This window comes from Euprymna scolopes, chromosome 19, assembly GCF_053919585.1.
Source record: "Euprymna scolopes isolate OS-2025 chromosome 19, ASM5391958v1, whole genome shotgun sequence".
Classification (NCBI taxonomy): domain Eukaryota; kingdom Metazoa; phylum Mollusca; class Cephalopoda; order Sepiida; family Sepiolidae; genus Euprymna; species Euprymna scolopes.
The window spans coordinates 565921-579134 of NC_136500.1; the positions used below are offsets into that span (position 1 = coordinate 565921).

The 13214-nt window shown below is 34.4% G+C and overlaps 1 protein-coding gene across 6 annotated transcripts in view; it reads left to right on the forward strand.

Annotated features, from left to right (window-relative positions):
- LOC145303397 (proline-rich protein 5-like) overlaps positions 1-13214 on the forward strand; it is a 493349-nt gene that overhangs the window by 427191 nt on the left and 52944 nt on the right. For all 6 annotated transcript variants that reach the window (XM_080144706.1, XM_080144707.1, XM_080144708.1 and 3 more), the window contains 2 exons: positions 10180-10228; positions 10722-10779. In XM_080144706.1, the coding sequence (XP_080000832.1) occupies positions 10180-10228; positions 10722-10779 (107 nt within the window). The remainder of the gene's footprint in view (positions 1-10179; positions 10229-10721; positions 10780-13214) is intronic.

A 13214-nucleotide genomic window follows, 5' to 3' on the forward strand; every position in this document is an offset into this window, starting at 1 on the left:
TCTTTTACATCTACGGAACTCTACAGTGTGGGGGTGGGATTTTGCAGCTTGTCGGGTCTGTCGAGGGTGTTCACGTCGTGGGGGCACAAGTGCTTGCAGTTCTTCAGAGCATTCACCATTATAATACTTGTAGAACAGGCAGAGGGATGCAACGTTTCGACGATGGGACAGAGGCTGAAGTTTTGATGCCAGTTTAGGGCTTATCAGATTTGCCACTCTCTTTTGAACCCTGTCAAGGAGCGAGAGACTAGTAACCGATGCACCAGCCCAAATATGACAGCAATACTCCATACATGGGCGAATGGTTGCCTTATAGAGGTACAGGATACTTTCGGGTGTTAGTAGTTTTCTAGCACGGTAGAGAGAGCCCACCTTCCTTGCAGCGGCCCTGGCAATGCCCTCGATGTAATTGTTCCAACTCATGTTTCCTGTGAACGTTAGGCCAAGGAGCTTGAAAAACGTACTCTCAGATAAAGAGTCGTTGGCCATTGCTATAGGTGGTAGAGAAGGTTTAATTATTGAATGAAACCAGTTTAGTCTTGGCGGCATTGAACGTGACCATCCATTTTTGTCCCCATTCCACTACTGATTGGAGGTCATCCTCTAGTGTTTCTGGCATTACTTTAGATATATGTTCATTTGTTTTCCTGCCGTGCCTGCTATAGAGCATGGTGTCATCAGCATATATACCCATCTCAGAGGCAATTTTGTCGGGGAGGTCATTTATGAATATCAGGAACAGTAGAGGTCCAAGGATAGATCCCTGGGGCACTCCCGCATTTATATCATATTGTTTAGATGTCCGACCGTCGAGGACAACCTGGATTTTTCTCTTATCTAAGAACGATTTAATTATGTTAAGTATTCTACCAGTGATACCGTATGATCTAATCTTCCTGAGGAGACCCTCATGCCATACCCTGTCAAAAGCCTTAAATATATCTAGAGCTACCGCTCTGCCCTCTCCCGCTTTGTCCAGTGAATGGTATATGCGTTCAGAGATTACAGTGAGGATGTCTGCTGCGGAACGGGCTTGTCTAAATCCATATTGTTGGTCGGTCAGAAGTTTAGCATCTGTAAGGTGCTGGACTAGAGCATGGTTAATTAAGGTCTCAAATATTTTGGCAAAAACTGATGTTCTGAATGATGTCACCATCAACATCATAGTTGTCATCTAGTAGCATTAGCAGATCATTCTCCAAATCCCTTTCTCGTTCAGTTATCATTATGGTATCATCAACCATAATTGCTCCTCAACCCATTCACTGCCTATTTCAGCACTCAAACGACATATTCTCTCATTTCTTTGATTATAGTAAAAAAACTTTTTTCCTGACCGTTCAATCCATCCATATCTTTACGAATGTTCAGAAGACTACTTATGGGAAAATTTCCTTTCAAACGAATAGTGAAGGTGATTTTCATCCATTCTTTGTTGAGTGGCCGTTCCGACTTGACATTCTTTTTGGATGTCATTTTATTTATATTAGCGATGAGATAGTTGAAATAGTGATGAGACAGTTTGTCAATGCGATCAATCACAGCATTTCTGCTCATTACAAAACTGCTTCCACATGTTGATCAGCGCATCAGAATACCTTGCGGCACACCAAAAATATCATGATAGCCGCATTGTAGTATGTTGGCAATCTGCTACCAAGTATGAATGTTAAGTTGTTCTTTTGTTTGTTTTGGGAGGCTTTTCACATAAGATATACCTCTATGCAGCCTTAATTATTGAACTGAATATTGCTCAAAAAGAGTTTGCAGTGTCTTCCTTGATGTAACCCAATCATAAGAGCCGCAATGAAACCAACAAGTGAGCGGTTACTGCAATAACGTGTACAAATTTACTGAAAAATCGTCAAATTTTTTTCTGCACTTTTTGTTGGATTTTCAATGTAAAATTGCTTTTCAAAACTATAATAAATTCTTGCCACACAAGTCATTAAAAAATATTTCTAAGGGTGAGTGCATGCAAAGGAGGAGAGAAGATTTACAATTATTTTTTTATGATTTTAGCCGAAAACAGCTACTTTAGCTATTTTTTTTGGGGGGGGGGGCTAATTCGTTTTGATTCCTATTTCTTATCCCAAAATGAGACTGCACTCCTGGATTTGCAGATAAGCCCTCATACAGCCTACCCCTACTGGAAAGAACTAAAACGATTTACAACATGTTGCAGCGATTCATAACATGTTGCAATGATCAACTAGAAAAAAAAAATGGCGAACGAAAATAAAATTTTGTAGACAGAAACTGAAAAAATAAAAGAAACTGACTTTACTTTATATATTAGATTGGCTTATTGTAGATGTCCCTGCCAAAAGAGTTAATGCTGGTCTTTCTTTCTATTGGAATTCCAGACTTTATTATTTATTACAATTTTTTTTTTCTGCACTTTTTTTTTTTTTTTTTTTTTTTAACAAAGGTATCACCACATCAAGGCCCAGAGGGCACTCAAGGATAAGGGTTAATAAGTGTATGGTAGTCATTGGGACAATATTGCAGTAATCGTTAGTAATGGAAATTTGTTAAATTGGATTACTTACGAGGTCAGTTCATCAAGAACTTGTTTACATTGAACTTGAAGGCAACTATATTGTAGTCAGCTGGAAAGCGGGCAATGGTACAGTTCCATAGGTCGGCAGTTTTAAGAAAGAAACTTTGTGCATGGAATTCACGTTTAAGCACAGATAGAGTGAGGGAAATTATTGATAGTGGTTTCAGCTAGACGAGTGTTTGTCATAAAAGTTTGACAAGCGGAGAGACTATAAATTGGAGTCAGACGATATTGTTATAAATTAAACTGGAAGGGTTACCTGGCTTAGAAACATGGATAAGAAAATAGGATTTTTTTAAAAATGCATTTTATCTTTTTACCCCCCCCCCCTCATCTCTCTCCCTTTTCTCTTCTTCCCCCTCTCTTTCTCCCCTCCTTCTGTATAACCCCCCTCTCTCTCTCTACACACACATACACACATCTTCAGTTATGTTTCTTTTGGAACACTCCTCCCTACCTCGCTATCCTGCTTTTTCTCATTTTTCTTTTACTAAAAATACCATACGTTTAAAATTGTTCAAATTGTTAAAGTTTAAGTTTATAATTTATTTGCACAAAATAAATGAAATACTTATAAAAAAATATTGAATCAAAATGTAAAATTCTAATTTTGAATTATCATAATCTTTTAAATGTAACAAAAAGAAAAAAAGTGTATTTTTTTTGTGCTGTTTTATATTTTACCATTATTACTTGATTTTTTAATTTACAAATCCCCTAATTTCATAAACTGTACGGTGTTAATTTCTTTTCTCCATACCAGACAGAACTTATGTGAAATCTAAGTATGCAAAGTTTATAGGTGTATCTTGTGTAGTTTCTGAGATTAGCTCGGACATTCACACACAGACAGAAACTTTGACTTTCCTTTATATAACAGAAAATGGGCATTCTGGCAGGTAAAGCCCAGCGGATCTCTTAGAAGAAATGAAGTTGACTGCTGTGTGACCTTAGGAAGAGTTAAATATTAACTGTAGATATTATTTCCCAGGTGCATTGGATTATTAGTTGACAAAGCGTGACTGAGGGGTCCATTGTGACTCTATATTATGTTGGAAATTTTCTGAATAAGATGTTTGCATAAGTGGGTTTATCATAATTTATGTTGCTTTTTGCACATTTTACTTAAGAGGAGAGGTTTTATATAAACTCTCACAAAAGAACTTTTAAGAAAGGGAACTCAAATATTAGAAGTTAATTTCTGACACAACAAAACAAAGGAAGAGCACCTCACCTCTGCTAAACTGATTCCCTTAAACAAGGAAAACACCTTCCAAAATAACCGGGCGTGCTTTTTGTTTTGTTTTTTTAAATCACATAAGACATCGACTAAGTATCTCTGTTATATTTGAAATTGTAATATATATTTGATTTAATGCTATAATTGTCTTTGGTTTGTCACTACCTTTATCCAAAAAAGAAAAATAAGATTGTTCTTCAACAAAAGTGTTTTTGCCTTTACAGTACAAGTTAGAAATAACTTTTCAAATAATTTCTAACAATTAGAAATAGATTCTGATCGTTTGACTTGTTGGTCATGTAACGTAAGAAAAATTTGTAGTCCGGTTAACATGCTTTCATAGACTATAAGAGTATACATAATTTAATGTCTTGGTAAAGGCACTTAGATATGCATGTTATATAGTCCGTTCTCTCTGTAACGATTTATCTTTTTATCGCTGTCACCTCTACATAATCGTGTTTGTTACACCTCTACAAAGATGTGTGCTGCTGATAAATGTATACACTCTGGCTTGTTTCAGCCATTTTTACAATGAAACACGGAGACGATTTCATAACAAAACTGTATTTGATTTATTATTTTACCTGTCTGTAGTTGTAGGACGTGTCGAGCAAGGGTGGTGAAAAGTGGAGGTTGGGGTTGATGAGCTAATGAAGTGACGATCGCGCTCCTCTCTCTCTTTTGTGTTCGTCGAACCTCCTGCGTTTGACAAATTCTTTTTTTTGTTCCATTAGTGGTCAATATGTGTGTACAAAGTCCGACCTGGTTTTTCTTTCTCTGTTTACCTGAAATTTGTATGCGAACGATCTTTAAACGATATCCAATATATGAAAGGAAAAGGTTTTATCTAAGAAATGAGGTACCAATAGTTGAGATGAATAGAATATCTTGTATAAAGAGAGTTTTTGTCTGTCTGTTAGTCACAATTTTTTTTTTTTTTTTTTTCAACATAATAAAAAAATTGTGAAATTTGTCTCATTTTAAAATAAATACTTTGGAAATGGAAATTATTGAATTATTAAGTAAATAATAAATTCTCAACATATAAAGCAGATGGCATGGCCGGAAACTGAAACCTTCAGCCTGATGTTCTACTAACTGACCTATTTGAACTTTTTTATAAATAAAGCTTAAAAAGTTACTTTAACAAAATAATGGTGTGACATCATAGGTTTGATTTATCGGGTGCAACACATTAAAATTCCATGTCAAAAGAGGGAATTCTAAAGGCGAGCAATTTGAAAAAAAAAAAAGCTAATAGAGTAGAAAATCTTCCATCATCTCCATCAAGAGATTCGCTAATCCTATGAGATATAACTGTTAGCACATCTGCTATAGCTCTAGCAGAATGTAAACAATATTGCATGTCACTAAGAATATTATTTTTGCTGAGGTGGTTGACTACTTCTCTACTTGACAGATTCCAGCAACTTACTCATGACACACAGGAGACTTATTGGTCTGTACTGAGAGGAAGATGACCAATCACCTGAGTTCTTAAATACAGGGCATATTGATGAGATTTTCCAGAGTGTTGGGAAGCAAATCTCCTTAAGACAACGCTTAAACAGCTTTGTAAATATGGGAGCTAGTTGTGGTTGAAGTTTGTTGAGCACTATCTAGGAATGCCATCGGGGCCAGTTGCTTAACTGGAATCAAGGTTTTTGATTAGCTTTGCAACATTATGCAGATATTTGTATGTCGCATAGTGTGTTTTGTGATACAGGAGGAAATATTGGAGGTTGGGGGCCTTGATCGCATAGGGTAGAATTAGCTGCAAAGTTCTTGGCAAAGATTTTGGCTTTGTCTGATGCTGACGAGATTACCTTAGATCCATTAAAGATAGTTGAGATAGAACACACACTTCTGTTCAGGATTCTGTTTGTTATTTGCCAAAACTGGTGGGAACCAAGCCACAGCTCAGCTACTTTGGACTTGACGGACTGAGCATACAACTTTCTTGCGTTCTTCATTACTCTTTTATAGTGGTTGTTGGCAGCCCTGAAATCCGCTTTCAATACATCTATTATGTTGGAAGCAATGGAAAAAGTAATTTTTGTGTGCAATGGCAGGAGCACATTCTGGAGAGAACCACTGGCTGTTAGGTTTTTACTGGAATTTTTTCAACTGTCTATATCTACAATTAACTGATACTATAGAGGACACATCCTTTTTAAACATGGAACATAGAGGTAGATCTGATATAGATGTACAGAAGCTATCCCAGTCAGCCATAGAGTATGGATATATTGTATGATGGATAAGTACGTCTGAGGACTTATTACATTTCATTTTTATCTTAACTGATACAACAGAATGGTCAGAAGATGCCAGTGGAGACAGAACAGAAGATGAGCATAGCTCAAGGCAACTTGTGAGAAAAAGGTCTAGGAGACTTTCATACTGGCCGTCAGTGTCTGGCACACAGGTGAGTTTGTGAACAATTTGAGTGAGGTCATAAGCAATGGAAAAATCGTGACAGAACCTCCCCTCATCATCTGTCTTGTTTGAGTGGGTTAACCATTCCACATATTGAACATTGAAGTCTCCACAGGCGTGAATGTTAGCCAAAGGATGAGCAGACAGGATGTGGTCACTTTTCTAAGATATGCTTTTAAAGATAGTAACTCCGCTGTTGTGTGTGTGTGGTGGGGGTGGGGGGGGATATAAACACAGTAGTGTGAGTAAGTGCAACCCAGAAGCACATAAAGGGTAATTTAGAATCTTCTCTGGAGATGCCCCTACCACATGGAAAGCCATCTTTAATGTAGGCACATATTTCATGCCCCTGGCAATCTTGGGGGTTAGATTTGGAAGTTAAGTTAAAGTATCCTTTAATTACGAACTTATCTAGGAAAAAGTCGATCCAATGCCAGTTTCACTTAGGAATAATAGGTATATTTTAGTCTACTGTAATTGGGTTTCAACCTATGGAAAGTTTGAACATAGACCCCTGATGTTGGAGAAGGAGACATGATAGTGGGGGGGGGTCTACATTGGAAGTTATAGATTTGGGTGTAATTGTGTATTTTTTCTGGAAACTTGTTATGGAGTTTTGGGATTTGTGAAATAGGTCCATAGACTTGCTTAGAGCAGGGTAGAGAGGGAAAGTAAAAGAGAAAAAAAAAGAAAGGAAGAAATATATATATATTTTTTTGTAGCACATAAGGTAAAGCCGTAACAATTACCCACTAATATGGCATCGAGAAGCCCCACCAGAAGCTACTGCATGGTCCAGAATCCATTCACCAAGTGGCAATACAGCAACTCTAGTACTTTGCACCTACTGATAGGACAGCCTCCTGAGTGGTTAATCGAAGATTCGCGTCCCTGACTATCAGGCGGATAAGGTCAGCCCAGATAAAAGGTTTACTTCCAGCATCCTTACTAGTGACATGGCCACAAGGAAAGATATAAAAAAAGAAATTTTCCGACATCTCTGGCGACTGTTCATGCAAAATACTGCTAACCCTAGAATACAGCATTTTCTTTTCCCTTTGTCAGAAAAATCACTCATTCAAAAAGAGGACTGAGGGACAAATAAGGGGAAGCAACAGTAACAGGAGCTGCTGATAACACCTCCACAATACATTGTCTACTCTCCATTAAAAAACATGATGATAATACTAAGTATTGTACTTAATAAAAGTCCAATTGACGTGTTTAAGGGATATTATGGTGATAGATTCCCCTCTCACTGACTGAAAATTAAGAGAAATGTTGAATCTATTTATGCTATATTTAAAATCAACTTGGTAGATATAATGAGTACATTTATATGCGAGAAAATTTAATACAATCAAATAAAGAAATATAAATTAAAAACTAAAGTTAATATTATCATTTGCCACTTATGAAATAATAATAATAATAATAAATATTGTAACAATTTATCTGCTAAAAACTTCCATCTTTAATGCAAACTATCAAAGTTAATCTTAGCTTTAAATATACTTCAGCATTCAAAGATTTTTTTAATTAACCATCGAAAACGTGATCTTGTTCCAGAGTTGGACTAGTGACGTTTTAAGTAACTACAGATAGAGGAAAGGAGGAGGGGTCTAAAGAGAATAGAATTATCGAATCTATTTATGCTATATTTAAAATCAACTTTGTAGATATGAGTACATTCATGGAAGATAAAATCTATTATTAAATAGAACAATCAAATAAAAAGTAAGAAGCTTTGCTCATGGTATTTGCATGTAGATTTAGACACAGATAGGGAATGGGGGAAGTCATTTATAGTGGTTGTAGCTAGTCGAGTGTTTTTTTCTTTGTTTTGTTTTTGTGAATACTTTTTTCTGTTCATATATTCTCTTATCAAATGAATGCTGTATTTCTTTGGTATAGAAACTTTTACATGAACTGCATAGTCTAGTGTAAATGCCAGTTTGTGTTGTAGTTTTAATGCTTTAGTGTTTGTTGATGATATTTATGATTTTAATGGTGGTTTGCACTGTGCTGAAAATCGCATTTGCATTAGATGTTGTAGATGTGTTTGTAGGTTTTAGACTCTGATTAGTGTTGATTTTATTGCTTTTCTTGTGAACTATGAAGGGGGCTTTTTCTGGCATTGAGTATGAAATATGTGGGATATTTAAGAAATTTGAGTTTCAATATTATAAAATTTATCGGCAAGATACTAGTTGTTATATATTCTTATGGCTCAGATGAAGATTCTGAGGCTCATTTTTATTGTGGTGTGGCATGGGAATAGAAATATATGAAATTGTGTGTGTATTTTGATTTTTCAGTTTTGTGATGTATTTGGGAGGTTTGTGTGTGGTCTTTTCTATAGATAAGGATATTTAGGAATGGGATAGTGTAACATATATATATATATATATATATATATATGCGCATATATAAGATTTGGCACAAATTTCTTAGAAGCATTTAAAAAAAATGAAAAATTTTGAATAAACAAAATATCTTTGAAACCACATTTTAGATACAAATATTATAAAAATCACTCAATATTTTTTAAAACTTGACTTTTTTTTACTAATTTTGGATAGTAAAATATCCATCAGAGAAAGTGTCTTTTTTTTGCCGTTTTTTTTTTTTTTTTTTTTTTCGTAATAATAAATGTCTTTGGCTCGTGTTGTTATCGAGGCAGTGATCAGCTGTTGTTGGATGCTGTAATATCAAGAAAATTTCTTTAATTTGAATACAAGTTTTAAAAAAAAACTAATGATTTTTAATAAGATATTTGCATCTTTAAACGCGGATTTCATGAACAAAGCTTCTTTCTTAGAACTGCACGCCTGTGGAACTCTGTTCCGTCTGCCTGCTTCCCTCCGGACTACAACTTGGATGTCTTCAAGTTTAATGTTAACAAATTCCTAATGAACCGCCCCCCTAATTAAACACTTCATCAAATCTCCTCACTAACGTAATGTACTTGCAATAACCCTTATCCCTGAGTGGCTTCCGGGCTTTGATAAGTGGTGATCACTGTGTAAAAAAAAATGCAATTTGTCTGTTTATTCAAAAGGATTCCGTTTTGAAATAAAACTAAGTGAATTATTTGTTCATAACAATAATTATAAAATGTATACGCATATATTGACATTAAAAAAGGGTAACTGTTGTATGCAACATTCGATGAAGAAATGGACAATGAACACTTCAAAACGTTGAAAATGAACAGCTTTTCAGAAGAGTTTTGTGTTCGTTACTTATCAAAATATACGTTTATTTTTATAAAGCCTGGAGGATCATTCAAAATATTAAAATTATAATAAAACCTATGATTTACATGTTTTTATGTTTTCTAGAAGATTAATTTTTTTATTTGTCAAATGTGACAAAATCATTTTTAGCCAAGAAATGCACTTTATGTATATAAGTAAATGAAAAGGGCGGGGTCATCTGTTTCATGACAGGAGTCTTTTCTATTCTGTTTTTATGGAATTACAGATATTAAATTATTGAGATTTTTATGTCCTTATGTTTTCTAATTCCCTTTGCTGTTTATGTATATATTTATGTGTGTGTATGTGTTTACTTGATATTAATGTATTTCTCTGAATCTGACTTTTCACCGTCTTCATTATTTTACACAAAAAAAATAAAAAGCTAGTCAAAAATTTCATGAAATTAAACTTTGATTTCAGTTTTCTCCTAAATAAACTGTAGGACCTAGGAGAAATACGACCTTAAGTTGTCAATTTAAATGGTCAACTTCTTTCATCTAAGCATATTTCCCCTCTCACTATTATATAAAATCCTAGTTTTATATTTCTAGATGGGGGTTACATGTTTTGGGGTTGTTTATTTTCGTTTTCAAAATTTGTTTTTGTTTACTTAAAAAAAGAAAGAATCGTTATTTTTAATCCATGCTAATTAAGTTTATTTCTATTTTTAGACGTTTAATCCGAACAGATACGGGTCCAATTATTTATGATTTTTTCAAGGTAAGTTCCATTCAGATTAATTTCATTTTGTGTGTATATAGTACTAGTAGAATACCTGTCCCAAGACAGATAAAATTAATGCTTCAAACAGAAAGAACTAGAACCTATACCCAAGAAGATTGGGTTTCTTTAGCTTACATCACTTTAACCAGTTTTAGTTATCTGTAAAATTCGACTGTAGTGCTTTGGATCAACTTCATTAAACGAACGTCGGCGCCTATTACTTCATAAGCAAATGTCTACTTTTTCTTTTTGTAAATGTTCTGTTATCAATTCGATTAAACATGACCGTTTATTTAAAAATGGTATTAAGTAAACACGACTTCCAGTCAAATTGTAATGTTAAATGTAACGTAAGTTTAACTACAAATCTGAATACTAATATATTGACAGAATCTCTTTTTTATTTATTAAATTCCTTTTTCCAAATAATTACTGCCAACCTTTTTACTTAATATTTAAAGAAATTTACTTTTTTTTTTTTTAATTTAAGGACAAACTGCTCAAGAAAGGCATGGTGATACTGCGTGAATCTTTAAAAAGTTTGAAAGGTAAATTTTATTTCATTTCATATTAAAAGTTTTTTTTTTTTTTTTTTTTTCACTGTAAAATTGAATAAGAGTCGGTTTTTGTGTGATGGATTATCTGATGAATTAATAGTGGTGACCTTCAAAAAATGTGTACCGTTAATAATGTGAACAACAAAGTAAATGTTTTTCTACGTCTAAACTTTTTTTGTTTTTAAATTTCATTTCATTGTAGAAGTTTACTACATGTACTCAAAAACACTTGGTCACAACGCTTAACACCATTTATTCTTTGAATTTATTTGAAAAACATCTGTGACATCTTTTAAGACATTCTTCTTGTATAACTCTAAATAATAGATCACTTTTCTATTACTACAAAAATAAACATTCTCTTGAAAAAAATATAAACAACTTTAATACTTTTGTGTATATTCATGATTTGAAAATAATTTAAATCTTGTGTGTGTGTGTGTATATATATATATATATATATATATATATATATATATATATATATTATATATATATATATATATACTCTATTTCCTTAAATATATAAAGGAATAGTTGAGTAGTATATATATATATTTTAAATAAGGGAGTAGTCACCAACAATGTATTTTTTAACATTATTTTATTATTCCGTGTCTTGGTTTTTCATTGAGAATTATGTTTGGATCATTGTAATAATGTTTTTAAGTCATTGAAATCGTTTTTACACGCGTTTCAGACGTTCTGTGAAGCGTCCTCGTCAGAAATTATTTTCAAATGTGTTGGAGATGTAAAAATGGCAATTTTCGTAGTTCATTTGAAGTGTTTCCAAGGGGTGGAGGCTTGTAAGTGTTTATTATTCATTGGCATATTCAATTTTTATTACTCTTTTATTGGGCTTGTCGGCCCGCAGCTGACCTGGCTGTAGTCACTCTCTTTCTGCTAGTGTTTTTTTTCTCTTCCTTTAGGGTGGGTGGGTGGGTGTGTGTTTGTGTGTGTGTTTGTGTGCCTGTGTTTGCTTTTATTGGTTTGAGAATGTGTATACTGTTTTATAGTATTATGAGGTTATTTGCTTCCTAGGAAGGTGACTGTGATCCGAGGTAATGTGTATGTGTGAGGAGGGGGGGGGAGACCAGCTCTTCTGAAATAAGGGTAGGGGTGCTTTCATTCTATTTTGATATTTATTTTTTGGATTCTTGGATTTTAGTATTGTGATTTTTCGTTTTAGTCTTTTCGGGTATTCCTTATGTTATGTTTGTTTAGAAAGGAGGGTGTATTTAAAATATGTATAGGGGATTTTTTAATGTTTCTATTCATTTGTCTCCCCATGTGGGTATGGCCAGACCCAGGATCGGTTCCTAGTGTGAGGAAGATTTTGTTCCCCAGAGGAGGGGGGGGGAGGAATTGAAGGGGGTATAGGTATGGGAGGGGGATGATAGAAGGGATGATAGTTGTTTCAGTCATGAGGGGGTTCTCCTCCACTGACTGAGGAGGGAGCGAGGTGTTGGAACAGATATTATACTATGGTTCTAGGTGTTTCCTAGTGTTGTTGGTTTCGAGGTTAAGTAGGGTTGGTATTGTTCAGTGTGTTGTATTAGAGATAGGGGTGTTATGTCTGTGTGTGGTTGTATGCGTGCACGTGTGTTGTAGACTGAATGAACTACAAATAACACTGCGGAAAAGAGGATATCCACTACCACTAATGCAGAAAGGTATTGAACTGGCTGAAAAAATTCCAATAGACCAACTAAGAACCCCAAAAGAACACAACAAAGAACAAATTTTAGCATACGTCTCTACACACAACACAAACATCCCAGAACTATTCACACAGATAACAAAAAACCTTATCCTCCTCAATCAGAACGACAAACTAAACAACATACTTAAAACAACAAAAATAATAAAAAGCAAACGCCAACCCAAAAACTTAAAACACATCCTAACTTCCTCAAAACTCATCCCACATACTACAAAAGGGGTTACAAAATGCAACAAACCGCGATGTGGAGTATGTGACATAATAATAGAAGGTAACACATACACATTCAAAAACCCAGCACAAACATTCAAAATAAAAAAGGATCTAAATTGCACCTCCAGAAATGTAGTATATGCACTAAGATGCACAACAAGTAACAAATCCTACATAGGCACCACCAAAAATTTCAGCAATAGAGTGGCCTTACATAAGAGCAACATCAAAATTGCAGATAACAGACACCTCTATGTTTCAAAACACGTACACACATGCAGTGGAAACAGCTTCAAAATAATGCCAATCTTCCAAACAGACAATTATTTTTATTTACTTACACAGGAAAAAAACTTCATTACCAGATTCACTCCTGAACTGAGCAGAGCATAATATCATCACACAAAAAACATGAAATGCAAGGGACACTCGCATGCACATCCATACACATATACACACCCACACATAAATCAGAACCGACACATTAAAA